At 43.6% G+C, this 26,453-nt stretch overlaps 1 protein-coding gene across 7 annotated transcripts in view; it reads right to left on the bottom strand.

The window, feature by feature from the left end:
- Positions 1 to 26,453, bottom strand: part of ITPR1 (inositol 1,4,5-trisphosphate receptor type 1) — a 331,954-nt gene that overhangs the window by 96,160 nt on the left and 209,341 nt on the right. For 6 of the 7 annotated variants that reach the window (XM_047779506.1, XM_047779516.1, XM_047779541.1 and 3 more), the window contains 2 exons: positions 8,786 to 8,918; positions 6,318 to 6,508 (listed from right to left, as the gene is read on the bottom strand). The exons of the other annotated variant lie outside the window; for it this stretch is intronic. In XM_047779506.1, coding sequence (XP_047635462.1) covers positions 6,318 to 6,508; positions 8,786 to 8,918 — 324 coding nt within the window. The remainder of the gene's footprint in view (positions 1 to 6,317; positions 6,509 to 8,785; positions 8,919 to 26,453) is intronic. 7 annotated transcript variants of the gene reach the window in all.

Raw genomic sequence — 26,453 nt, 5'->3', positions numbered from 1 at the left:
AGGCTTCAGGAGAAGGAAGTAATTCTCCCTGTGAGAGTTCCTAGTAAGCACGGTAGGCCCTTAGTTTTGGATTCCCATCAGCTGAATTCTCTTAGAACTTCCGAAGAGCTATGGTCCCCAGTGAACTTATCCTTAGTATAAGGGTGAATTTTCACATATCCTCAAAAGGGGAAGGACATGAGTTGACACTTCTGCAAAGATGGGACTGAACTTTCAGGGGGAACAGAGCTCCCCAACAGCAGGGACGATGGTGTCTTCCTTTTTTGCAGCTATAGCACCCAACTCAGGGGCTTGACTGACCTATGGTAGGTGTTCATCAATTATAACTGGGATATGTGGGAGGGGGTATTCTCTGCAGGGGAGCCCCACAACTCCCTCTCCCCTTGGTGCACACATCCAGTTCACACCAAGAGGTGCAAGTCTTCTCCCCTCCCTCTGAGGCTGGGCTCGTCGTCTCTCGGGAGCTTTGACTGGTACAATATGGCGGACGTGTTATACAAGGAGTCCAAGCCCAGGCCTTAAAATGACTGGTAGCTCCTACATCTCACTTCCCCAAACACAATTTCTTAGAAGCCAGCCGTCATACTCTAAGAAGCCTAAACCACACAGAGAGGCCACATGGAGGAGAACCAAGGTGACAGCCCCCGCTCAGCAACCAGCTGAGAGCCAGCACCTGTGCCACAGTCATACAAGGGGCCATCTTGGCCATTTCTGCCCAGTCAAGTCCCTGGTGACCACAGCCCCAGCCAGGACCACCCAGGGGAAGGAGACCCACCCAGCTGAGCCCACACCCACAGAAACACAACAAGTGTCAGAACAGCCATTGCTTTAAGCCCCTATGTTTTGTGACATTTAGTTAATCAATAGTAAGACAACTAAAACAGGTGGTGGGGGAGGAGGGGACAGGAAGCACGTGACACTTAGCTCAGGCTCTGTCTGGTTCTGTATCTCTGAGGAAGTCACAACCCTCCTTGACCCCCCATTTCCCTCATCTCCATGATGGGGTGACACACACTCAGCACCCCTCACAGACCAACCAGGAGACTCGGACAAGACAGCCAGAGGAAAAGTACTTCATAAAAAAAAGCCAAAAAGCAACTGGACGCAGTTCCTATTTGTCTTCTCTGCTGAGCTCTGCAGCCATAAGCCCACCCCTGGCCCACATATATCTCTGGCTTTGGAGATGACAAGGCGTTGCCTTCTGAAACCAAGAAAATCATCTTCCTTTATAAAGCACCTGCCTTCTTCTTGGGATCTTTATCATCCTCCTGAGGAAGGAAGCTGTTACAGGCAAGGAGGGGTTTGGGGAGCCAAGCTGCCTGGGTTCAAACCTTGGCTCTGCTACTTCCCGCTTGCATGATGAGGGACAAGTTCCTCAACTACTTTGGGCTTTAGTTTCTGCACCTACCTCCTAGGGAGATTGTGAGGGTTAAATAAGATGATATGTGAGAAGAACTTGAGCCTAGTTCCTGGTCCACAGCAAGCCCTTAATAAATGCTGGTCATCATCATCACGTTATGGTTTATACTTAAGTTTTTTTTTTCCTTCCCTTTTTAGGGCCACATCTGTGGCATGTCGAAGTTCCCAGGCTAGGGGTCGAACCAGAGCTACAGCTGCCAGCCTACCCCGCAGCCATGGGATTCAAGCTGAGTCTGTGACCTACACCACAGCTCACAGCAACCCTGGATCCCTTACCCACTTAGAGAGGCCAGGGATCAAACCTGCGTCCTCATGGATACTAGTCAGATTCATTTCTGATGCACCACAATGGGAACTCCCTATAGCTAAGTTTTTTAATGATCAAACAGTAAAACTGACTTTTCTGTGGTGCAGCTTTTGACACATGTATAGATGTGTATTCAAAGTAGGACACACAACAGTGACGTCACCCAAAAAACTCCTCTGTGCCATTTCCTTAGAGTCAGATTCTCTCCTCAGCCCTAAGCTGGCAAACACTGCCCTGTCCTCCAGCACTCCAGCCTTGACCTTGAAGAATGTCACATAAACAAAACCACCCCAGGTGTCACCTTCTGACACTGGCTTCTTTTCACTAAGCCTCATACCTCTGAGGTATACCCCTGTCATGGCATTTATCAAAAGTTGATTCTCTTTTACTGCTGAGTGGTATTCTGTTGTATGGACAGACCAGACTTTGTCCAATCATCGTTTTTTAAATAATTATTTTCATAAGCCAGGGAAGAAAAAAATTTCAGAAATGGAGCCAGCCAGCCATCACTACTGGGTCCTAAGAATTCCTGGGAAAATATCAAATAATTGCTCAAAAGTCCTGATTCAAAGGGAGAAAGGAACCTAGGAGTCCATGTGTATGTATGTCATGTGCATGACAGACACAGGAACAGAAACCCTGGGTGACTTTTCTATTCCCACACAAAACTGGACTGGAAAGCAGGTCTCGCTCTCTGTCTTCTCCAGGTCAAGGATGCTCCACACCAAGGGAAGGTACTAGTACACCAAAAGGCTCTTTTGCAGCCCTCCTGTGGATGGCAGCACACAGGTATGCAACTATGCAGCCCCTGGGACTCCAGACTCCAGTGGGACGGTCCTTTCCACTACCTGTCACCGAGCAACACGAATCCAGGGCAGCCCACCTGACCACAGGCCAACTTCCCTTCCTGGGACTTTGACACATCACAGTGAACGGGAAATGAAAATGGGTGGTGAGCTCCAGCCCGAACCCACCCTGCTTCAAAGGCAGACGGCACTGTGGCAATCACTAACAGCCACCACTGTGACCTTGACCCAGCTCACACTAACCCCCCAGCTGCTCATTTACTCCTTTGAACTGGCTTCTCTGGAGCAAGACAGAACTGAATCACCTCCCTGGGGCTTCAGGGTGTCTGTCCTTAGCTGGCCCCAGATAATCTGAATTCCACATCATTTTCTCCAGAGAAAGACAAGCCTGGGGCCAAGGAGATCTCACAAATCAACTCCAGACTAGAATCAATCTTTCTGGAACCATAGGTCTTTCATGAGGCATTGACCCCTCCCATCCTGGCAGAGGGGTCCCAGGCCATCCCCCGCCCCACAAGCACACTGGCCCCTCTAATGATCAACAGCTCCACTCCCCGAGAGGCTGGTTCTGGAACCCCACTGTGGCATTTCATCTGCAGCCTGAGCATATGAGTAACAAATGTGTGAAAACATGAAACTAATATTCATAATTACTTTACAAGATAAAGAACTTGAAGGAAAAACAGCTTCTGTGTGCCTTGCCATCACCATCGGGGTACACTGTGAAAAACACGGCATCTCGCCAGAAATTCAGACTCCATCTCGCCAGCCAGGCTCAGCGCCGGCGGCCCTCAGCCCCCTTGATCCCTTCACCACGCTTCATTATTCCTTAATGAACAGTGTCTCCTTGTGTCTCGTCATCCAGACTCAGTAAAGCCTTGAAAGCAGCTGGCCCTTTGACCTTCCTGCTCCCTCATGCAGTCAGGTGACATCCTGAACACCCTGCGTTAACTATAAATGGGTCCAAGGCAGTAGCCTTAAGGAGGGAGGGTTGGTGATGCTCCATGCGTGATATCCTGTCCCCACCAGCTTTTTCTCCAATTTTTTCTTCTTTCTTTTTTTTTTTGGCCACCCTGTGGCATATGAAGTGCCTGGGCCAGGGATCCGATCCAAGCCACAGCTGCAACCTACACCCTCACCTTGCAGCAACTCTGCATGCTTTAACCCACACTCTCAGTCCAGCATCAAATCTGCATCCTGGTGCTGCAGATATGCCGCCAATTCTGTTGGGCCACAATGGTAACTCCTCCATTTTTCTCTTTTTTAATAGAGGTATAACTTAGGTAGAGTACCGCACACCAATTTTAACTGTATGACTCACACAGTTTGCAATAGATTTATGCCCATGTAACCACCACCATGACCAAAATGTAGCACATCTCCAACACCCCAAAAGGTTCCCTTATGTTCCTCCTGGAAAAAAATCACCCCCTCCCCCACAATGACCAATTATATCACACATTCATTTTAAATTCAGGCTTTCATTATCTCTCTCCTAAATTATTTCTAATTAATTTAAACTACTGGACTCCCTCCTTCTAGATCCTGTTTTCCTCAATTTATCTGTCAGATTTGCAGCTCTACATTACAACCCCAAGGTCCCTTGGGGGTCTGCCCTGCTACTGTATACAACCACCAAGAGATCCCCAGCCCCTGTCACTGTCGTCTACCAGCTCTGCTTGTTCTGAAGGACTCAACCTCTGTTCTGTAAGCATGCCTACCTCTGAGCCTCCCCTACCATGCACTGTGACCCAGGCTCCCCATACCCCAGCTCCAAGCCCAACTTCCAATGGTCAGACTCACACCCATCCTTTAAAGCCCATCTCATCAAAAAACCTCTCATCAGCTCCTCACATGGATGTTTTTACTTCTTCCTTGTAGAGTCTGTAGCATCCTTCCTACCTTGTAGATGGTACTACATGTCATTCTTGAGACACAGCTTCTCATGTGCATGTGTAACCAAGTTTTATATTCTTGCTAGAATTTCAAGTTCCTGAAGACTGATCTTCCAGGATTTCTCAAATTAGCAGAGTTTGTTTGTTTTTTTAAATTGTGGATCGGAGGGAATAACTTAGGGTTTCTAACATTTTATTTGGCCAGTAGGGTGAAAAAACTTAAACTGTCACCCACTATCAACACCACTTAAATAAAGAAAAGACATTAGAGCTTAAAAAAAAAAAAACCCAAAAAACTGGACAGGATGTAACCTCAGAATAAAATGGTTCTATTGTTGTTCAAACTGATACATTTGGTTTATGAAAAACAGACCATATTGCCCTTGTTTCCACACTTGACTGTGCCTGGAGAAAATTCTCATAGACCAACTGGCCCCAATGTCTGGAAACCCTAGTGGTGCACCATGTACACAGAAAGTGCTCAATAAATGTGTAACATGTACATAGAAGGTGCTCAATAAATGTGTAGTTGACTAATCTAGTCAGTGGGAAGCACATGGTTCACAGACCAGGAGCGTTTCTTCCATTCCCGCACACGAACATGGCAGTGGGCGTGCAAGTCCTAACAGTTAGAGGAACCACAGGACTCACTCGCACACACTATCAGACTCACATGGGGCAAAATCAAACAGCAAGCCCACATGTTACAGGTCACAGAAGCCTGTGTGACAACTCAGCCATGTAGCAGACTCTCCTACTGGCACAAATATCACCTTAGGGCAGCACATATAATGAACTTCAAAGAGTATGTGCTGGGGCAAGTGGGAATGGAGGGTAAGGAGACAGGGCTGCCATGGCCACTGGGCAGGCACAGGGCACCTGGATGCAAGAGGGAGCGGTGCTGAAACCCAGGAGCCCTGGCCTGGGGTGCAGCTGTCCATGGGAAGAAATGCCCTTTTAAAACCTGCACAAAGAACCTAAAGTTCTTTAATCCAGACTCTGAATTTAAATACATGACCAAGAATATAAAGTCAAGTCAAATATATATATATAAGGGTGAATTTTATGGTATATAAATGAAATCCCAATAAAAAGCTATTACTAAAATTGTGTGTTTGTACATATAGACACACACACAGCTAAGTAAACCCTTATTCAGAGCCAACAAAGAATGAAGAGTTCATGACTAAGGGACACAAAATATTTAAAGGAACTTTAACTGCCATTTCCATGTGAAAAGTGTGTATATATTATTAAAATTCATGAAAATTGCTTCTTTAAGGACTTCTAAGAATTCTACTTCTTTTTATTTTAAAATATGTATCACACCCAAACAACAAAAAGGTCTCTACTCATCTTTGACCAAGCTAGCGTGGCTTTCCCCTATTGGCTCCTATTAGTTCAAATTGATTCAGTTCTCTTGAGATTTTTAGTTAAAAGGCTGAGAAATAGTTAGCAAGAGCTGCAAGGTCCAGAGATATAAAAAAATCTAAATAGCACACATAGTCCAAACTCCTCTGTTCATCCTGTGATGGGATCCTCTACAATCTTGGATAAAAACTGTAAATAGCAAATATATTTCATTCAATTATTCATTGAACAAACATCTATGAGTTATCTATGGTGCTCCAAACACTGGGCCAATTTTCTTTGCACATCCTCAGCGTCTTGTCAATTTTCAAACATAACTCATATTTTAGAACCAAGCTTGATTACGACTAGATGACCACAGCAAAGTATCAACTGAATTTGTTTTTCCGAACAACATAATTCTGTGCCCTAAGAATGAGCTATTCCTCGTTTAAGAGTCTCAGCACCAGCCTGGTTTCTGGCTCCCAGAACAGAGCCTCCTTCCATTCGCAAAGGATGCCACACCAGCTGCCTTCCTACCTGTATGGTGGTATTGCCTCCTTCCAGAAGGGCGATGGCCAGGAGAATGCTCTCATGGAACACTCGGTCACTGGACGCATTCATTATGAGGTCGATGACCAGATTGGAGGCCCCCTCCTTGTCGAGGTGGCACTGAACCTCAGCCAGGCTCATCTCACCCCTGCTCATGGAGCTGGACCCGGAACCTCCCCCTAGGAAGATGGAACATTGCTCTTATTATCCACAACCAGAGAAGCTAACTTTCATTGCATACATACTGTGTACCAACACTTTACGCTCTAAACATATTAAAGGTACTATCTCTTTGAACCTTTTAAAACAATCCCACAAGGAAGGTTCTTATCATTAACACAGAGATGAAGCCACTTGTCCAAGGACACCTACTGTGGCTTGTAAGTAACAGAGGTGAGACCTGAATACAGCAGATAAGATAAGGAAGAATAGTACATTTCAAACAACAGACCTAAAGCCATGGGGCCAAGATTCTCCCTTATGTTAAAATCCAGTGATCTGAGGCAGAATGATTAAAAAGTGACTTGTGTTTAAAAGAAAAACCAGCAGTTCCTGTTGTGGCTCACTGGTTTAAGAACCCAACTAGTATCCATGAGGATGCAGTTCGATTCCTGGCCTCGCTCAGTGGGTTAATGACCCGGTCTTGCCATGAGCTGTGGTGTAGGTCACAGACACATCTTGGATCCCGTGTTGTTGTGTCTATGGCATAGGCCAGCAGCTGTAGCTCTCATTCGACCCCTAGCCTGGGAACTTCCATATGGCACATCTGCAGCCCTAAAAAGAAAAAAGAAAAAAAAAAAGACAAACCAAACTTAAATACTTCTTGGAACACTCTGAAGAAGTCTAGCCTATAATGATCACTTTAGCCCTCTTTCTAAGAAACCCAGCTACCCCAAACTCACCTTCCACATAATTTGTGTCTGTTCACCCATTCATTCAATAAATATTTACTCAATACTTGGCATGGAGCCAAGAGCTAGGGGCAGAGGAATGAACAAAACAAAGTTTGTGTCCTCATAGAGCTTCAGATGAGACAAATATACTCAGGAAGAGATGGCCTGTGCCATTTAGTGGAACGGATTCCAACTGTGTTTAGAAAGTGCCTTTTAAGAACGTGCATTATTATTGGCAAAAAATGAAATATTAATGTACCTGGGGAAATGGAGATCAATTTTAGATAAACAGAAAATCAGTCCTTCACTGCAGAGCTCAGTTCAGTGCCAGCTCCTTTGTGTTTCTTGCCCTTGACTTTCTAGATCTAGTGCTTATAGTACAAGGTGGACAATGGCTGGCGTAGCTTCTCTCCAACAGCTTCTTAAAGCAGAACCTGTCTCTGATGTCTTTCTAAACCCCCCTCATGATGCCCCTCCAGGATCTCACATATTCTTTGAACAAACCCATTATAGAAATTAAAGAAATAGTTTCAAGGTGTTGCAAGAGGAACTTTTGCTTGACAACCACTGAAAACGTTTGGATGAGAAGCTAAGATCCATTTCCAGGGTACCCTGATAATGGCATCTTCCTTGAAGCTACAGGGCACCATGGACTGAGTAGATCCGCTCCACATTTTCAACTGGCGAGAAACACAAGGTCCCTCCCCAGAAGTTGCCAGGAAAAATTTTTTAAGCATCAAGTATTTCTGTGCTCCCTGCCGAACCTATCAAGGATCAGAAGTGCCTAAGTCATCACTACAGACCAGGAATCGGGCAACTCATGTTTGTGCTTCGAGCACAGAACTACTGGACCCCTCAAAACCAACACCATCACCCATAGCTGAAATCCAGTGCTTTTGCAGCTTTTACTTCTATTTGTGTTTACAGTGTCTGGGGACTCCTTCCAGGATGTGCTTTTAAGCCATCCTATGCAGGGATTTCTTTGTGTAAACTCTCCTAAGACTTTGGGGAGGCACAAAGAGTGGGCATTAGAATTAGATATAACTGGCTTCATATAACAGACCAGTCATGAACAAGTTCCACTTTCCTCTGTTCCACAGGGCTAACAGCAGTTCCTACCAGGGAGTGGGTAACTTAGAGGAGAAAAGGCGATTAAAGAAGCCAAAATGCTTGGAAAAGCTCCAGGCTCAGGAAGTGTATAGTAAACAGGGTCTTTCACCTTCCTCACTACCAGTGTCATTCTCATTTTATGGGAAAACACGAGTCCTAATGACCAAAAGAAAATGTGCAATGAAGGCAAGTTCCTTGAGTCATTCAAGTATCACCAAGAGGGTCACTGCACAGGAAAGAAGGGTGAATGCTTAGCCAAAAACAAATTGAAGGGAAATTTTTGTAGACATCAATGTGATGGTGGGCCAAAGACAAAACAAGTGGCATGAATAACACATTTGTGACCCAAATTCATCTGTGAGAGTTTCAACCTGCTAAACAGACCCATGCATGCAGCTCGCTTGTGGCACACTCAATTCACGCGTGAGGCTAACTGCACACCACACAGCCTACCTCCTCCCCCAGGCTTGCCGGGTCCTCCTGGTGACAGCGGGCCATTGCCAAAGCTGGTGAGGCTCTCTCTTCTTCCTGAAGGTCTGATGTTTCCATAGTAACGGTTGACCAAAATCTGTCTGAGGGCCTCACCCTTAATTCAAACAGGATAATGAAATCAGGTTCTGAATTCAATGCATAACTGAGTGACTAACATTTAAAGAAAAGCACAGGAGTACTCAGTTATAATTGGCTCAGTCTCACTCAGTGAAAAAATAAATTAGTAACAATAAAAGCATTTGGAAACTCTGAAGTTAACTTCTTCAATATTTTCTCAGGAAACCATATCATAAAAAAACATCAGTCTATAATATTAAATATCTGAAAGCACTCTCTTACATAGTGATAAAGATAGAATATTAAGCTGGAAGGGCAACTAACTGTAACAAAACAAATAAACAAATCCCTTTGGGGTAAGCCAATAAAATTTAGACAAATTGAAAAATTTACAAGTCATCTTCCATAAAACAATATAAAAACATTACTCCAACCACAGCATTCATTCCCAAGGTTCTATGAAAATATTAAAGTATCAGAGTCCTAAAGTAACTAAAATAAGAAGCTGAAAGAAAGTCCTTCTTACAGAAGTAGTCAATAGGCCAAATGGTGAAGAAAATGTAATGCTACAGGAAAAAAAATTAGTGGCAGATATCGGATATGTTGATCAAAAACAAGAAGCATGGATGAAATGACATTTGGGTTTTGCTTTGAAATAATCTGGGAGGAGGGGACAAGCTGGGTATACATGAGACAAGAGTGGGCATGGGTTATAATCAGTGAAGCTGAGTTAATGACTGAGGGTTCTCAAAACTCTTCAAAATATGCAATTTGTATATATTTGAAAATGTCCATTAAAAAAACCTTAAAAAGGCATTAATATCGAAGGGATCCTGAGCAGGGGACAGAACAATACTTCCCCATCACTCTAACCAAAAAAAAAAATTACAACTTTGATTTGTTCTCGAATCCTACAGGACACTGTCAAGGCAGCAGAAAGTGGTGGGACTGCTTTTCAGCTCTAATTCATGTGCAGCCTTGATGGGGGGGTCCCACACCACCTCCTGATCTGAAAGTTTCTCAAAATCAAAGGCAGTGTGGAGTTTCCCTGATTCTCTCTCAGACCCAGAGAAGGAAGTCCCGGAGTTGCTCTGGTACATCACTGAGAGCTGAGTGAGGAGTCTAGCACAGAGCAGAGATGTTGAAACACAGCACGTCTGACACAGGGATGCAAGAGTTCTTTTCAAGAGACCTGCAGCCGTAACATGAGTCAGTGGAATTTATAAGGATTTTCTAATCAGCTCTAAGAATAGGTCTAGGGACTTCAAGGAGGGTGTTTGCAAAACAAGATGGGAGGGAGCAGACAGGTGGGAGAGGAACCTCCCAAGGCTGCTGGGGAGGCAAGGGGCACTGTGAGAGAGGCAGGACCTGGGAAAACAGACAAAGGCAGAAAACTCCTTAGCTCAACTGTCAAAGTGATGGAAGGTCCCCGAACTACAGAGCCTGATTTTTCTCCTTTGCTAGTTCACATTGCTGCTCTAAGACCCAAGGGATGAAGGGGATGGAGTAAACAGGAGAGAGAGGAGGGGAGGTGGTCCTGATTTTTAACTCAAAGTTCAGGAATGAAAAATCTCAATTTTCCTCTCCTGTTCCATCCACAACTATGTGTCAAGTAAATAAGTGTAGTCATTTAATTGTAGTCAAGCAAATGAATGTTTCTACTATCACTTGAAACTCATTTCCTACCTCGACCAACAGTAAATTCAAGATTCCGACAGTACTTTCAATGAAGAAACTATTGGTGATGTTTAAAAATACTTTAAAAATAACCTATGTTCAGTGTAATATTCATTCATGGCCTAGAAAACCCCATTTGGGTATAAAGATAGAGGTTTGCACCAGTACAAACATATCAACACCCTCCAAAGCAGTCATTGAGAGTGCAGTGATTTTGAAAGGCTGACCTCCTAAGACAAACACAAATTTCAAAGGAATGTTCAAGAGAGCCTACAAAGAAAGAAAAAGGGGAAAGACAAGGTTAACTCCATGTTGAAGCTAACAGTGTATTAAATACCATTTCTTTTTGTCAACACAATGATGTATCTATTTGATTTTCTTTCTAAAGTTGTAGGCTTTGAGTTCCCATTGTAGGGATGGTTGGCAGGAAACCATCCCAATTTTTTACTGGATTCTCGTGGGCATCACAAGAACATTGTTTGCACAGTACAAGGCTGGACTGAGACCTGTCAGCTGCAGCTGCACCAGACAGCCAATGTTGCCATCATGGCAAGAATCTGGAAGATCACCAGGGTGAATGGTCAAAGGCAGGGTGACTGTCACCAGCCAACAAACACCTATCCATTAAGGAAGTCTCAACCAGAAGGCTTCACACTATGATCCCATCTGGGATCAGAGTGGCTCAGTTAGATTTTTTGCTCCTTGTAGTTTTGAGGATAATCGGCAAGATCCTGGTCAGTTGGCACTCAAGGAAGCAGAAGGTAGAGAAAAAAGCATATGCTGCCTGGGAACACGTGGACTCCAGGAACAGGAACTTGACATTTATGCAGCCCGGATGCCAAAGTGAAGTTACAAAGGGATCTCACATTACCATTTTGCCTCTCCTTCCACAGAGAAACCCTAGCAGTTACCATAGCGACCAATGCATCAAATGGTACATTTTTCCCCCATAAGGGAGTATCAGAAAATGTGTTCATTATGGAACACACACACATACACACTCTCTACCCCACAAACTTTTAATTTTTTCCCTTTTATTTACAAGGGTTCTTTTTATTATAAGGTTTTTGGTACATATTCATCTCACCTTCTCTCCACAAAAATAAATAAATAAGCACATTTTAAGACAAGGGGGAAAAAGAGAACACGTGGGATTTGCTTTTTTTTTTAAGTAAGAGATTCTTTCCTTTTCTGAAAGAATAAAGACTGAAAATTTGAGGTAGAAAAGGGAAAGAGAAAATGGATAAACATTATTACAAGTTATGCAAATCCCTAGTGTGAAAACTTAGGTTCAAGGAAAATTCTGTTTTCCTGAGCTTATGGTTTAATTTAGGAAAAATTAAAATCTGCAGAGAAAAGCCTTCCTAATCATCTTGATATAAATTGCTCAACAGCACTAAGCTGTTCACAGTGTACCAGGCTGAGAAAGCTGATTGCAGAGGAAGAAAAAAAGTCACTTCCCAAATAATATCACTTCTCTAGCTCTCACATTTGGCCATGCAGCCCTTTTTTCCCAAAGGAGTTTTCCCCTAGCAGTTTACACCAACAGTATGCAAACAAATATCAGATGTTTGTCTCGGGTAAGATATTACCTAAGACCGAGAGGAGACAAAGGCAAAGAGTTTCATTTGCATTACGTGTCGGGTGAAAATGGTGAAAACGGCAGGTCATTGATGTATAGCCAAGAAACCAAGCTCCTGCCTTGCTACTTGGTTCAAAAGGGTTTCATTTGGTCAATTAAACAAGTGGCTGATGAACTGTGTGGGAACATAGACCAGTGCTGAACAAGTCACTAAGTTACTCATGCCACACACAATGGAGAGAAAAAGGGAACTTTGGGCTGCCAAGTTCCAGCCATTTAAAAACCAGGGGCCTCTCACGTGAGCAGTGAGCCTCTCACACCTCAGTCAGCATGAAAGCAGTGCCCTGACTGAAAAATACCTTCCTTTTCCTACTCCTGTTGTCTATCAAGTCACTGCTGCATCTCAGTCTCCAGGCAACTATAGTCATTAACATCCCTTCTCAGGGTCCAGCACTGTGCTAAGTGCTGCAAGTGCACAGCTGTGCAGCGAGTCCTAAGGGGTGGAGATCATTATCCCCATTTTACAGCAGGAGGATCTGAGGCACAGGGAGGTTTAATAATGTGCTCCCAATCACACAGGGAGGGACTGTTTCTAATTCCAAAGTTCATGCACTCAGGCCACACCCAATGCCATATCTCCCAAGAAGCTCGGGCTCTGAGGGACAGCTATGTGTCTTTACCAAGTGCCTCCAAGACCCAGGAAAGTTACTGAAGGACAAGCAAGGATGGAAAAAACAGGAATGTAAGGTGCCCTTGATCAATGGACTTCAGGAGACACTGAATGCTGGAGGGGAAGGGCTAAATGCCAACTTCCTAGAAGCACTTATTTGGTCATAGTCTGAGAAACCCCAATTGCAAGAGAGAGGAATGGATTCAGGAAGTGGTGGGACTGGGCAGGGGCTAAAGTGTGAGCCAAACAAAGGTGCACCAGCCACCTGTTCATCTCAGACAAACATTCTCCAGGACACATTTCTAGATACTCTTTGCAATGACTGCTGGTTTCCTAAACTCATGACTTGAGTAAGGTACCCAAGCTCTCTGACTTTCCATCTCCTCATCTCTGAAATGGGATGAAGGCTGTGTCATTGGGTCAAAGTCAGGATTAATAAAAACTGATGTGTTAACATAGGTCAAAGTCTCAGGCATAGCCATCAGAAGAAGATAAGCACCTAGAAAACTGGAATAGTTGGTATTTTCCAAAAATGGGTAATGTGAAATCAGTGGTCAGCATGCTGGAGACGTATGGAACCTTCTAGGAAATGGTTTAGCAATGCATCAGCAGCACTTTCAGAAAGTATCTACCCCTTGGCCTAGAAATTCCCCTTTTAGGGATCTACCCACAGAGGTACACACTTGATCATTTGTTCGTCAAAGGAAAATATTACAAAGTACTGGTTAATTTGCGGAGCTTTAGGCAGCCATTGACTATTCAAAGACTTTCAGAGAAAATGCTCATATACAATATTAAATGACAAAAGGAGGGAACAAAAGCTGTATACCTGGAATAATCCCAATGATAATGGCGGGGTGTGTGTGTGTGTATACACTGGCACACATTCTCATGTATGTGAAAAAGTGGGCAGGAGCAAATACTAAATCATTAGCAGCTTTTATAGCTAAGTAGTATATTAACTTTTTTTTCATTTTTGTTTATTATAAATGGTCCATAATGATATGTTACAGGAAAAAAAAAAAAACTTTTTTAAAGACTATACCTAAGAAAAAGCTACCCCAGACAAAGAAGAGAGGATGTAAAAAGCCAACTTAGTCAATATTTAGAGAATGGCTGGAAGCAGGGCTTGAGCAGGGAGGAATCACCAGTTAGTTTCATTTATATAAATGGCTATGGTTGGTCCCGAGCCAATTAATGCTTTAACCATGACAACAACAACTGTCTGTCTATAAGTCACAGCGTGCGGCTGAGGGCAGTGGTGTGGCCATGGGCTCCCAACATCCAGGACTACGTACCCTTTTATGGTCCTCCAGTTGCCTCAGGGGTGGACTCGGTTCAAGCTCCTGCTAAGCATGTGGAAATGTCATTTCAGTATGACACTAGGGAGACACCCCCCTCCTCAGGATCCATCACAAATAAAATACACAGAGAGCACATACACAGCAAACACTTCCACAGAAGGAGCACAGGCCTGTGTTTGGTTCCCCCAGACAGAGACCGACGCTCCCTTACTTTGGACACTGCTGAACTACCGCCCGATCCCCCACCCTCGTGAACCATTTAAAACAAGCAGGCACAAGACTTTTGGGCCAGTATCATTCTTTGCAAAGATTATATAAAAAGGAAGTTCAATCTTATGTATATTTACAAGAACCCAAAAGAGGTTATGATACAAGACTCAGCCGGGCATGTCCTTATATGATTCATACATGCACAACTGCGCAGCACATGCTTAAGAACATCACTGCAGACACATACACGGGACCTCAGCTCTCCCCAGCCCACCAGCACACAGTGTTTTCATTGGGACTGTTGAGGCTGCAGAGCTCAGATCAGAATATTAGAGACTGATCTTTACAAAGCATCCCTGCTGGACCTCATCTATTTGATCATCTGTTTCATTTCTGATGTTGCCTTTCAAATAAAGTACACTTGGTTTTAGCTTTGACTCCTGTGATGCCTGAGCTGTTTCTGAAAGTAAATGTTCATGTTGGAAACATGTCTCCCCCCAAAAGCTTCTGGGAAACTTTATTTATGTATTCATTTTTGTCTTTTTAGGGCCAAACCTGTGGCATATGGAAGTTCCCAGGCTAGGGGTCAAATCAGAGCTGTAGCCACTGGCTTACACCACAGCTCAGGGCAATGCCAGGTCCTTAACCCACTGAGCAAGGCCAGGGATCGAACCTGCATCCTCAGGGATAGTAGTTGGGTTCATTACCTCTGAGCCATGATGGGAACTACTCTGGTTACTTTAGATACTTTAATTCATTCTGGCCCCTCTTTTGCAGGCTGAGGTAGCAGAGACAGGAAGAAGACAAAGACTGCTCTGTGCAACTACAGCTTTATCAGCAGCTCTCACAAAAACTTTAGACGAATGTGCAGAACTTCAAATTCACTTCATCTCTGCACAAGACCCATGGTTCTGTGTTTTGAAATGGCAGAAAAATCTGAATATTTTAGTGTTTCTCAACAACATCTCAAGATGGAGATGAATGGTTTTGTGTAAAAACCTTCTGAGAGCCACATGCTCCCCCAGAGGGACACTGTGGTTTAAGCTCCCCCAGGGGGACCCCGCGGTTTAAGCTCCAGCTTCTCAGAACTTTCTATACCACGAGTCATCCTATTCCAGCCAGGATCAGGCTCCAGCCAGGCCAGAGTCCTCCCTCCTACACCTACCCAGGGGACAGACACGACTCCACAACAACTCACACACTCAGTCGGGAACACTGACAAGTCCCATATTTGCTGGCACTGCAAATACAGGGGAGCAACACACACCTCGGTGGAGTTCTCCGAATCCGGAGCTTGGGGAAGCTGCTTGGGAGGAAAACGAAGCATGTTAGTGACAGCACGTGCATCTCGTGGGCCACAGAGAAGTCCGGAGACCCACACTCAAGGACCAAATATGGAGAGACAAGCTCAACAATGAGGTGACTGGGCTGTGGCACCCACAGAAGGGGCTATCAGCCATCGAGGGCAGGATGTACCCTCTCTTTTAAACCCAACTGAGTGGTTGTGCCAGAAGAGACAACTGGCCTGAGAGGCGGGAAGGTATTAAGGAAAAAGAGAAAAAGGTCTACCACTGACCAAGAAGGAAGTATGTCTTTAAAAAAAAAAAGATATCAAAGGAGGAACTACTGCACACCTGTAATTCATTGGTCCACAGGGAGGAGAAGTGATACAGCACATGCCCAGGGGCCTCAGGGGGAGGGTGTGGGGGGGTTGATGAGGATGGCCCCCTATCCACACTCTCCTGGGACAAGCCTGTCCTGTGGCCACTGCATCTTCCTGGGTCTTTCCTCCCTCCACATCTCGGCTCTGCATCGGTGGGCAAGAGATGAGCAGGCTGGGGATTGACAAAGCCTCTCCTGCCCAGCGTCTCTCGAAGAAAGGAAGGCTCCCAGCTGCAGGGTCACTGGCTGGTTCACTGTCATACCGTGCACTCCCTCAGGGATCCAGGGACTGGCTCCCCCCCGCCTCCTGTCACACACTGCCTCTGACTCCCCCTAGATTTCATTATATCCAACAATATACATATACATTATGTCTAACCATATTATGTCCAACATAAGCAAGAGGCAAGATGATGGCCCCTAAGGAAATGGAAGGGAATGGTAGGGCGGCTAAAAAGAAGGTGTGGCTCAAAAGTTCACAGCTCCACGTGAAGGCAGTGCCACCAGTCTGTTCACCAAAGGGCACATGCTCAAAGAAGGGACTGATGTCAGATATAACTGCCGGATGCCATCCCAGGCTGCCCTGGATCAAAGTCATGCACCAGGTGTGGCTGGCTGGTTCAAGGTACAATCTGGGGCCATGGAATAAAGCCAAGGCTCACGTGGCAACTGACTGACCTTGGCCTCCTTTGGCGGGGCCTCCAGCCACAGAGCACACCTCTCTGGAGGCCAGAGGCCAGAGTGTGGCTGTTGGGCGGTGAGCCAGAGCAGGTGCTGAAAGTATGGGGTGGGGGGAGGCAGAAGCTGTGAAATTTGGTGAGGTCTTAACCCAGCTCAGTGCTTGAGACCCCTTTTATGGTTTGATCCCCAAGATGGAAAAAAAAATACTCACGATATAAGACTATTATTTTGTAACCTAATGATTCCTATCTTATTATTTTTTCTATTTGCCAACAGGTAAAATGAAGTAAAGATACCAGGGATCTCTTTAATCACAAAGATTAAACTGATTTACCAAGGACAAGGAGGCATAAAGGTATGGTTGCTCACTTAATTCTGGACAAAGGAGCTTTCAGACCTGAGTCCAACTCTGCTAATCGGAGGGAGAAAATTTCCCTATGAAGCATTCAGTTTCCTGTTGGGGCAGGGAGGCACAGAGTGGGTAGCAAGGTCTTGACTAGTAAGGAAAACAAACAATATCAGATGTCAGGTGTATGTGCCATCCAGATGATTTAAATAATATCATGATCCAAGAACACACTTTAACTCTATCCTTACATTCTGTACCATTTAGGCTAAAGAATCAAAACTGTGCAAACATTTGTGCCATCTGCCTTTAGTACAAAAAGGACATGTAGGAAAAAGTAGAATTAAAGGAAATTTCCATGCATTTAAGAGCCATAAGAGATAGAGGTAGAAAAAAGTGCTATCTATCGTCTACAATTTGCCATGGACACATTCCACCAACACATCCTTGATTCTGATCCTATATGATCAGGACCAAAGGATTACAGGCATGGATTTACTGTAGGAACCTAAAGAGTTACCTTTTACTCCCTTTCCAAGCAAAATACAAGTTAAAGAAAAAGAAGATGGAAATGGAACTGGTGTGTCTTTTTAAAATTCTCTTTGTCTAAAGAAGCATCTTGAATTCTTTTAGAATGGTCATAGGTAGCATATAACTATTTCTTTTTTTTTGCATTTTTTTTAATGGCCACACCCTTGGCATATGGAGGTTCCCAGGCTAGGGGGCTAATGAGAGCTACAGGTGCCAGCCTATGCCACAGTCACAGCAATGCCAGATCCAAGCCGTGTCTGCAACCTATACCACAGCTCATGGCAACACTGGATCCTCATTCCACTGAGTGAGGCCAGGGATCGAACCTGCTACCTCATGGTTCCTAGTTGGATTCGTTTCCACTGCACCACAATGGGAACTCCTGCAACTATTTCTTAAGCACTCAGAGATTAGTGGTTTCTGTTTTATGATTGCACTGATACTCTATGGTCTGCCTATACTGATATTATGTTGGTTTCATTTAATTTCTAAACCAAAAATTAAAACTATTGATCTTTTTTCATCAGAACATTACAGAAAGACTTTTGAGACAGCAGACTTTTTTTTTTTTTTCCAGCTTCAGAAATCACTATTTAAATAGGAGGAGGACACTTTTAATTCTAGCCACTCATCAAACAGAATGCAAAAACTGAGAGCAATGGACGGGAATCACGTGATTGTGGCTCATGTAGGCCCTGATGCTCTGTGTGACCCTCTGCTCATCATTGAACCCCTCTGGGCTTCTACTGCCTGACCTGCAGGCCAAGGGGACTGGAGCGGGTATTATTTAGGATTTCTTCCAATGAAGACATTAACTAATGCTTGGTATGTTTTCGTAAACTTCATAATATCTAACAGGCAAGTTCCCTAAATAACACAACCCAATAGGACCTAAAATGATTTCCAGGATGGAAAAGGCCAAATCAAGCCTGGCACAGAATTTGGTAAAATAACCAACAGCCTTTGCTAGCACTCCCTCCTAAGAGGATTTCAGCTCTACTTTCATGTGGGTGGGTGCTTTTATGGCAGAAAGCCACAATTTTGAAAAATATAAGCCTATTAATAAGCTATATATGTTCAAACAGGATACCAGCTACATAAATACAATCCATGCTACACAAAGCAAAAGGTAATGTTTGGTAAATGAATGAACTGATTTTCTCAACACATTTTTATAATCAAAATTAATTTCTTTCCACACAGAAGGTCATCCTCAATGACCACACATTAAGGGAGAATATTTTGAGAAAATGAGTATGTTTGGATTTCACAAGTCTTTTCTTGTACTGCCTTCATCCCAGTACCAGACACTATATTCAGAGTCTGATGCCTCCAGTCAAGGTGAAGTCTCCCCAAACCAACAGGTGACTGGCAATGATGTGATGTTGCCTGGTTTTGAACTTGGAAACCAACAATTGCTCCCTACTGCCTCTCCACGTTTTTTCTTAGATCTTAAGTCTTCCCAGGGCTTTTAGTCAAGGTCAGCAAAATCAGACTTCATAGGGAAAAGATTTCAAATGATGGGCTTTGAAATAAAAACTCGAAATGAATTTCAACGAAAAGGATCCCGAGTGTCCTTCCCAGATGAGGCCATGAATTAGGTCATCATAACCACAGCACTGGAGTAGTAACTAGATCTGGGCAGATAAGACCCTGAAATGATCGCTTTTTATACATAATGTTCCTAACATTTTATCCAGGGATGTACTTCTGCATAAATGAAGGACATTATATATTGTCCTTCTTAAATAAAAAGAAACCCAGAGACTTCCTAGGGTTATTATTTATGGCATGTGCACAGCAGCACATGCTCACATACATGCTGTACACACATACATATATACATCAGTTTCATGTGTGTCTATTACAGGCCAGCACAGAGCACAGCCATAGAAATACCTTCTGTTTTCTGCTGCCACTAACATGAACCCTATTATCCCTGGGCTTCTAGAATTTTCCTTTGAAATAAGCTGTCTCCATCCATGAACCAACCCTAGCAGAGGCTGAATACAGTTCAAGAAATGCAGCTGTATTATAGATCTAATTATCAGCCCATCAAAGAGAATTTATAATCTCCAACCCCCATGAATCAGCCTTCAGTTCCTTTCACCCATTCAATCTCAGAGGAGGGAAAAAATAAACAAGCAAATAGCGAATGGCCTTGCAAATATGTTTGCTGGGTCCTGTCTTTCTTGAGCCTTTGAAAAGCCACATTAAGAGAACAGAACGCTTGCAAGAAAACTGAGCTAAAATGGAACTTACCTAGCATTTTAGTAGAACAATTTAAAATCTTTCCATTTGATAATAACCCAATGTCCTTTACTATGGCCTTTGTTTTTAGAAACAAAGGAAGAAATATTTTAGTTCCAGTGATGCAGTTTCATCTATATTTTATAGGTAAAGTTCATCAGCAGTCAGAAGAGAAATTCATTTTTCAAAAACGCATTCTGACTTCATTAAATTATACAACTTCAGTCATGATGGAATCATCTCAACATTAAAAAAAGAAGAAGAAGAAAAAGAAAGAAAAAGGAAAAAAAAAAAAAAAACTTCCCCAGATTCTGCAATAGCTTCTGTGTGCTCCGAGTTGAGCTTGGTTGCTCTCTGGTTGCCAGTGTCTAACAGTAAACAGCCCTGCTGCATTTATTGGCAATTACTGCTGAAGGTCACACATCAGCAGTGAGCCTAAATTCCAGGAAAAAAAGCAGCTCTTATGTAACTGCTGCCTGAATGCTGGCAGGTGCCCAACCCAGCAGTTCACAGCAATGTAAAAAAGTAGGACACCTCCACCCTGGGTTGGACGTCATGAGAACGCCCCCTGAAGGTGAAATTTAATAATTCTCCCATTTCTCTTCTGTTTTCTTCCCCCTAAATTTTACTGGCGGTGGCTTCCCTTTGCTTGCAGAAGTAGCTCACGGGGGCAGAAGCTGAGGACAGAAAGGCAGACAGAGGCAGGCTGCAGCCGCCCTAACAAGTAGAAATGACAACCTTGCTTTTTTGTTGAAATGGCAAGAGGCTGAAGCTGCAAACTGACACTGATGGCTCTGAAGAGTCTGAAGTGACAGTGACTGAATGGAGATCACATCTCCCAAATGTAGAAATGCAGCCCATCCACTGAGCCACAGCCCACACTTTCTAAACACACCATTCCTCTCCAAAGAGGCATCTATGTAAACGAGGTAGGTCACTGCTCTACCCACCGCCTCATCTTGAAGTTAGAGGACTTTATCAAAATTACCCTTTTGTGGAGTTCCTGTCGTGGATCAGTGGAAACAAATCTAACTAGAATCCATGATGACACAGGTTTTATCCCTGGCCTCGCTCAGCGGGTTAAGGATCTGGCATTGCCGTGAGCTATGGTGTAGGTCACAGACCTACACCACACAAGCTCAGATCTAGCATGACTGTGGCTGTTGCATAGGCCGGTGGCAATAGCTGCAATTCGACCCCTAGCCTGGGAACCTGCACATGCCGCAGGTGCAGCACTAAAAAGATCAAAAAAAAAAAAAAAAAAAAGAAAAAGAAAAAGAAAAAAAACTTTGGTTTGCCCAGAACTTCACAGTTTAGGAAAAGTGGCTCCATGGTCACCTGCCAGTTGTCCTAACCTGTCATGACCTTTCTAGCCCAGGTAAAAATTCTTAAATTACATGTTCTCATGACCCCATGTACTTCAGCTTCCTACATTTCTCATTGACAGCCTGTCATTTAACATTAATTTGTATTATTGTCTATCTCCCCCACAAAACCATAAACTCCAGAAGGGCAGACACTCTGCCTATTTGGGGCACCATTGTATCCAAATCCCCTAGCAACACAGAACAGGCACTCAAACATGAGTCACAGAAATGAATGTCTCAAGCATCAATCAGAGTCTGTTTAAAGCCAAGAAGGGGTGGATGCAGGAACCTTCCAGGGTTGGGGGGGACAGAAACATTCCCTATCTTGATTTGTGTGTGTCCAAAGGTAATAGTTCATCAAGCTACCAACTCAGGAATAAGCTGAACAGACACTAAGCAAGTAGCTCCTTACCCTTCTCCCATTACCTGTCCTCTTCCTGCCCCCTAAGGACAAGGTGAAATCAGGAAGTAAGGAGAGAGACCCTGCCTCGTGATTTGTGAAAAATGATAATAATAAAGAAATGAAAGAAAGCCCTCCTCTTCCTGGTTTTGAGGGGCATGTCACTCTAGGAGACAGCTGGAGAGGCCCCACACCATGCACTTTTCTCGCAGGAACTCTGATTCTGTCCTCACCTCACTCTCCTTTCTCAAAGACTGACAGAGACTCAAAAGGCACTGTATCTTCCAAGCCATTCACTGCATATCCACTCTCCTGCGATGCCCAACTGGCCTTTATCAGTGAAGGGCGGGGTCCTTCCCCAATCAAAGGCTCACAGCTCTCCAGGTGTGCCGTACCCTGGCCCAGGGGCTGTTCCCCAGAACGTCTCAAGTGTGAAGTGCTGCTTTGCAATTTAGTTGGGGAGCTTGCCTATATCCAGGGCCAGAGTGGACTCTCAAGCAATTCTTGACGGAGTTTCTGCACAACTACAGTTGTGGGCTGCTGGTTTCCACCCGTACATGCAAACAAAAGGCTTGGTGGGAGAGAAACCTCAGTAGCTGTGGTCTTTTCCCGAACAGACATGGATGATAAAGGCCCATCAGGCATCTCTGCTCAGAAGGCCAGATCCACCAGCCCGAGGGCCTGGGGATAGAGTGTTGGTGTCCCAGGGCTCTGGTGGTTGCCAGGGGTAACAACGAGGAGGGGATCCACAGTTGCTTCCTCAGGGAATTTTCAAAGAATCCAAGTGGCTGCCAGAACATTCTTCTTTTATAAACAGACAGTATTCTATTTCCTAGCGTATAATTATAAACACACCTGCTCCAACTGTGGAATCTTTCCATAAGCAAGCAATAAACTCCTAGCCAGGAGACCCAAGTTCTATCTTGAGCAAGCAAACACATCCAATGATTACTAGGGAGCAAAACAGTATATTAATAACACTGCAGACTCCGATGAGGGAAGGTTTTCCTCTCCCGACTTAATTCGTACTTAGGCAAAGAGAAACTCGAATTTAGTATTTCAGAGGGAAAGTGCAAATCAGCGACAGTAGGTAGAAACACGAATACCAAGAGGTGTCAACAAGAAAATTCGCATTAGATGTGTTGCTGCCCCACAAATAACCCGGAAGAGGGCAGACTAAACAGGAAGCAGCAAAAATCACTACAGTTGAAAGGGTTAAGGGTCTGGATAACCTTTTGCTTTTCTTGCTTTCCATGCAACCTAGAGAGCCTGGCCTCCTCACCTGTTCACGTTGATAGGTATAAGAAAAAGTCTGCACTTACAGAATGTACCAGGGTTGACACATAAGAGCTCCAGGCCAGCTGCTGAGGCAGCAGAGCTAGTTCTGGTTTAGTCACTGGTTGTGTGTGCGCGAAGACCACTCACTTAACCTCTCTGAGCTCCATTCCTGAGTGAACTGAACCAAACTCATAACCATTCGTATTGTTTTCAGTTTTAAGTCTGGGATTCGAACTCTTCTTAGGTGTACCTGAACCATCTCTTGGTATTTCTGAAATGACAGTGGTAGGTATTAGAGCGGGCCTCCGATTTTATTTGGTAGCTCTATTCCATCAAAATAAGCTTCCAAAAGAATGACCAGATACCCAAAGAAGTGAACCAGAAAATTAAAAGTCAGATCGAATTTTTTCCAGTGTGCTCTGATTTGCTAAGCAATTAAGCCTGCTTAAGTATATATATTAATTCCCTGTGTTAATCCTTTCCCTATTGTCATTTACCAAATCTGTATTACATCCTAAAAACATGGCAAGAAATGTGGAAAAAATATTCACAGGAGAGAAAATATTTAAGAGACCTTCAAATCCCAAACAAAATGGCCACTTCTCCGTCTCCAGGGTAATTCCGGGTAAATGAAACTCATTTGATACTGAAGTATAGAACCCCTCAGATGACATTTCAATTTCTGGATCTCTAGGGGGTTTTCCTAGAAGAGAAGCCAAGGATGTGGGACATTCCTAATCCCATGGTAAGCTAGCAGCTAGAAAGATTCAACAAGCACTGCGGAATTTGCACTGCACTTTGACAAAATTTTATATGACCCCTCACACTCAACGCTTTCCAACCTGTAGACCAAGAATATCGGTTTGCTTTTTTTTTTTTTTAATACTTCCAAACTATACTCATGTAGTTATTTGTTTGTGCACTGGTGCTTTACAGACAGACAGAAAATCTCCTCATGGTAATATCCATATTGAGTTTCAGAGACAGGTTAACAGCCAGCATCAACCGCAAATTCAGTTGAGATTCTAGACAGTGAACGACTGAAATCTTATTGCAATTTAGAAAGTCTTTGTCTAGAGTCAGATGGGATCTCCAAGGACAAATGACAAACAAACTCGTGGGAAATGCTAACACAGACACGAAGGACTCAACTCATGCCCAGAGGCATGCTACACAGTCAGATATGGCACGATGCAGAGACTAAGGGACAGATCAACAGAGTTCACTGGAAGAGGGTCACAGAAACATCACCACAGGACATGGGAAAAAAAAGGAAATTAGGACCTCAGCATTATCCAATTCATCAATGGAAATTAGCTGGAAAAGAAGAAAAGGGGGGAGAAAAAGAAGAAGTGTTAGGAAAGGAAATACAGAGTGAGCTCAGTGTTAGAAACTTTGTCACTGTATTCTTCTCACTGACTCAAGTTAGACTGTGACCATCTTAAGAGGTGGGGGCATTTTGCACAGCACCACACCTCCCCCTGACCTCTGCCCTACAAGTTCTGCTCTGGAACAGAACGGGCAGGATGATGCCACACACTGTTCACATGCCAGGTATCAAACCTCGCAGGTCACTTAACCAAGAGCCCAGAATGGCACCTTTGCACTCTCTTGTGGAGAGAACCCTTGAACTGAGCCATGGGCAAGGCCATGTTCCCCCACCAAGAACTGTATCCATTCAGAAGACCATGGGAAGGAGTAGGGTCCAAGACTCAACCCCAATCAACTCATCTTGGGAGGAAATTCTTTCTTTGAACCCATTTTACCATTCAATGGGAGATCTGGGGGTCCAAACTATCATTGGGCTCAATCAGATCCAGATTCAATTGAAGCACATAGTAAGATTAACATCTCCCAAGCCCAGAAGCTCCAAATCCTGATACCATTGATGATTAAAGACAAGAGTTTCCCCCAGGGTGATAAGTTAGTACAACCCACATGATCTTAGCAACAAGTAAATGACCTATTAGCATCAAGTTCAAGAAAAAGAAAAAACAAGAGCATTAATCACAATGCTTGTTTAATGATGATCCTCAAATGACTTTTTTTTTTACATTTCATTAATACTTACTACATTTTGCAAGTCTAAACTCCTGTTAGAAACACTGGTGGCTGAAAATGTCAATAGTTTATTCATTTAGAGAAAAGAAGCATTAGTAATTACCAGGGGACCAATAATTTGTATGAAATGAAAACCCTGATGTTACTTGAGGTCAAAAACTTTCTAGTAGTAAAACAGCTACTACCATTCATGAGAAAAATAGATTTTTATATAAGCTGAGATATCCATTTATATTTAATTGTTGGCATCTGAATTTCTTTGCAAAGCTCTTTGAATAATAACTTAGATAAAAAACAGCTTATTAAAAATCCTATAGTAGATTACAGAGCAGCCAATATATAAAATAACTACACTTTCTTTTCAAGCAGGGTCTAGGAACCTGAAGATGTTCTCTGAGTTATAGGGAGATTCAGGCTAAATTTTAAAGATGTTTAGCTATGTGTGGTTATTTTTTTTTTTAACATGGTTTGATCTGTAGATTAAAAGCAGAGTTTAGTAGGCATTGCACACACAGAATGGTTGCAAAGTCCTGATTTTAAAGTTTATTAACTTTGAATACATAAGTTTATTAGCTTATGAAGGACACAAGAATCACATGAAATTGTATTCCACATTATTTTGTTGATCCTTTTTAAATTTTTAAAATTTTTTTATTTTTATTATTTTTTTCTTTTTAGGCATATGGAGGTTCCCAGGCTAGGGGTAAAACTGGAGCTGCAGGTGTAGGCCTACTCCATAGCCCGAGCAACACCAGATCTGAGCTGCATCTGTACCTGTGCCCCATCTGCCTCCTACACCAGATCCTCAACCCACTGAGTGAGGCCAGGGATCGAACCCCCATCCTCACAGACACTATGTTGGGTTCTTAACCTGCTGAGCCACAACAGCGCAACTTATTTTGGTGAACCTTACTAATATATATTTTTTAATATTTACCACTCTTGGTAAATATTGCTGGCTCATTGTATTTAAGGGACACAATAATTAAAGATGTCTTTAATTCCTAAATGATCATGACTGAATTATGTGCCGACCTTCTTTGCCCAGCCCCCACCTTGCCGTCCTAGGTCATAGTTCTCTCTTTTTCTTAGGCAGTGGACCAAGACAAGTGGACTGACCACTGGCTTTTCACGGATCTGACTCGTTCCTCCAGGGCCTGACACAAACCACAGGTGATGCCAGTGCCCAGTAGACCAGATCCAACCACCCTGAAGACTCAGGAGAGGGCAGGGCAACAGAACAACCCTGGATATCCCAGCATGGTATGAGTCATGGGACAAGCTCCGTGTAAGGGGCAACAAATAGGAAAACTGAGCCAGGGAGACAGCATGGCAGTAACACCTGCCCTTGTGTCCTGAGAACCCAGTTCAAAGAACACATCATGTACTTGATTGACTAAGACTCACTGGTTTGCCCAAGAAAGGTTAGTGCTTTGGCTCTGGGTTCATTTCACCCTTGAAGGAGTAGGCCTATCCCCGCTCCTTTTTCAGTCAAACAGAGGCAGTCAAGAGATTATCAAAGGCATTATCCAAAAGCCTTAATGAGATGGGAC

This window comes from Phacochoerus africanus, chromosome 1 (assembly GCF_016906955.1).
Source record: "Phacochoerus africanus isolate WHEZ1 chromosome 1, ROS_Pafr_v1, whole genome shotgun sequence".
Classification (NCBI taxonomy): domain Eukaryota; kingdom Metazoa; phylum Chordata; class Mammalia; order Artiodactyla; family Suidae; genus Phacochoerus; species Phacochoerus africanus.
Note: the sequence above shows the minus strand (reverse complement) of the source record. Positions and strands in the feature narration are given on the sequence as shown.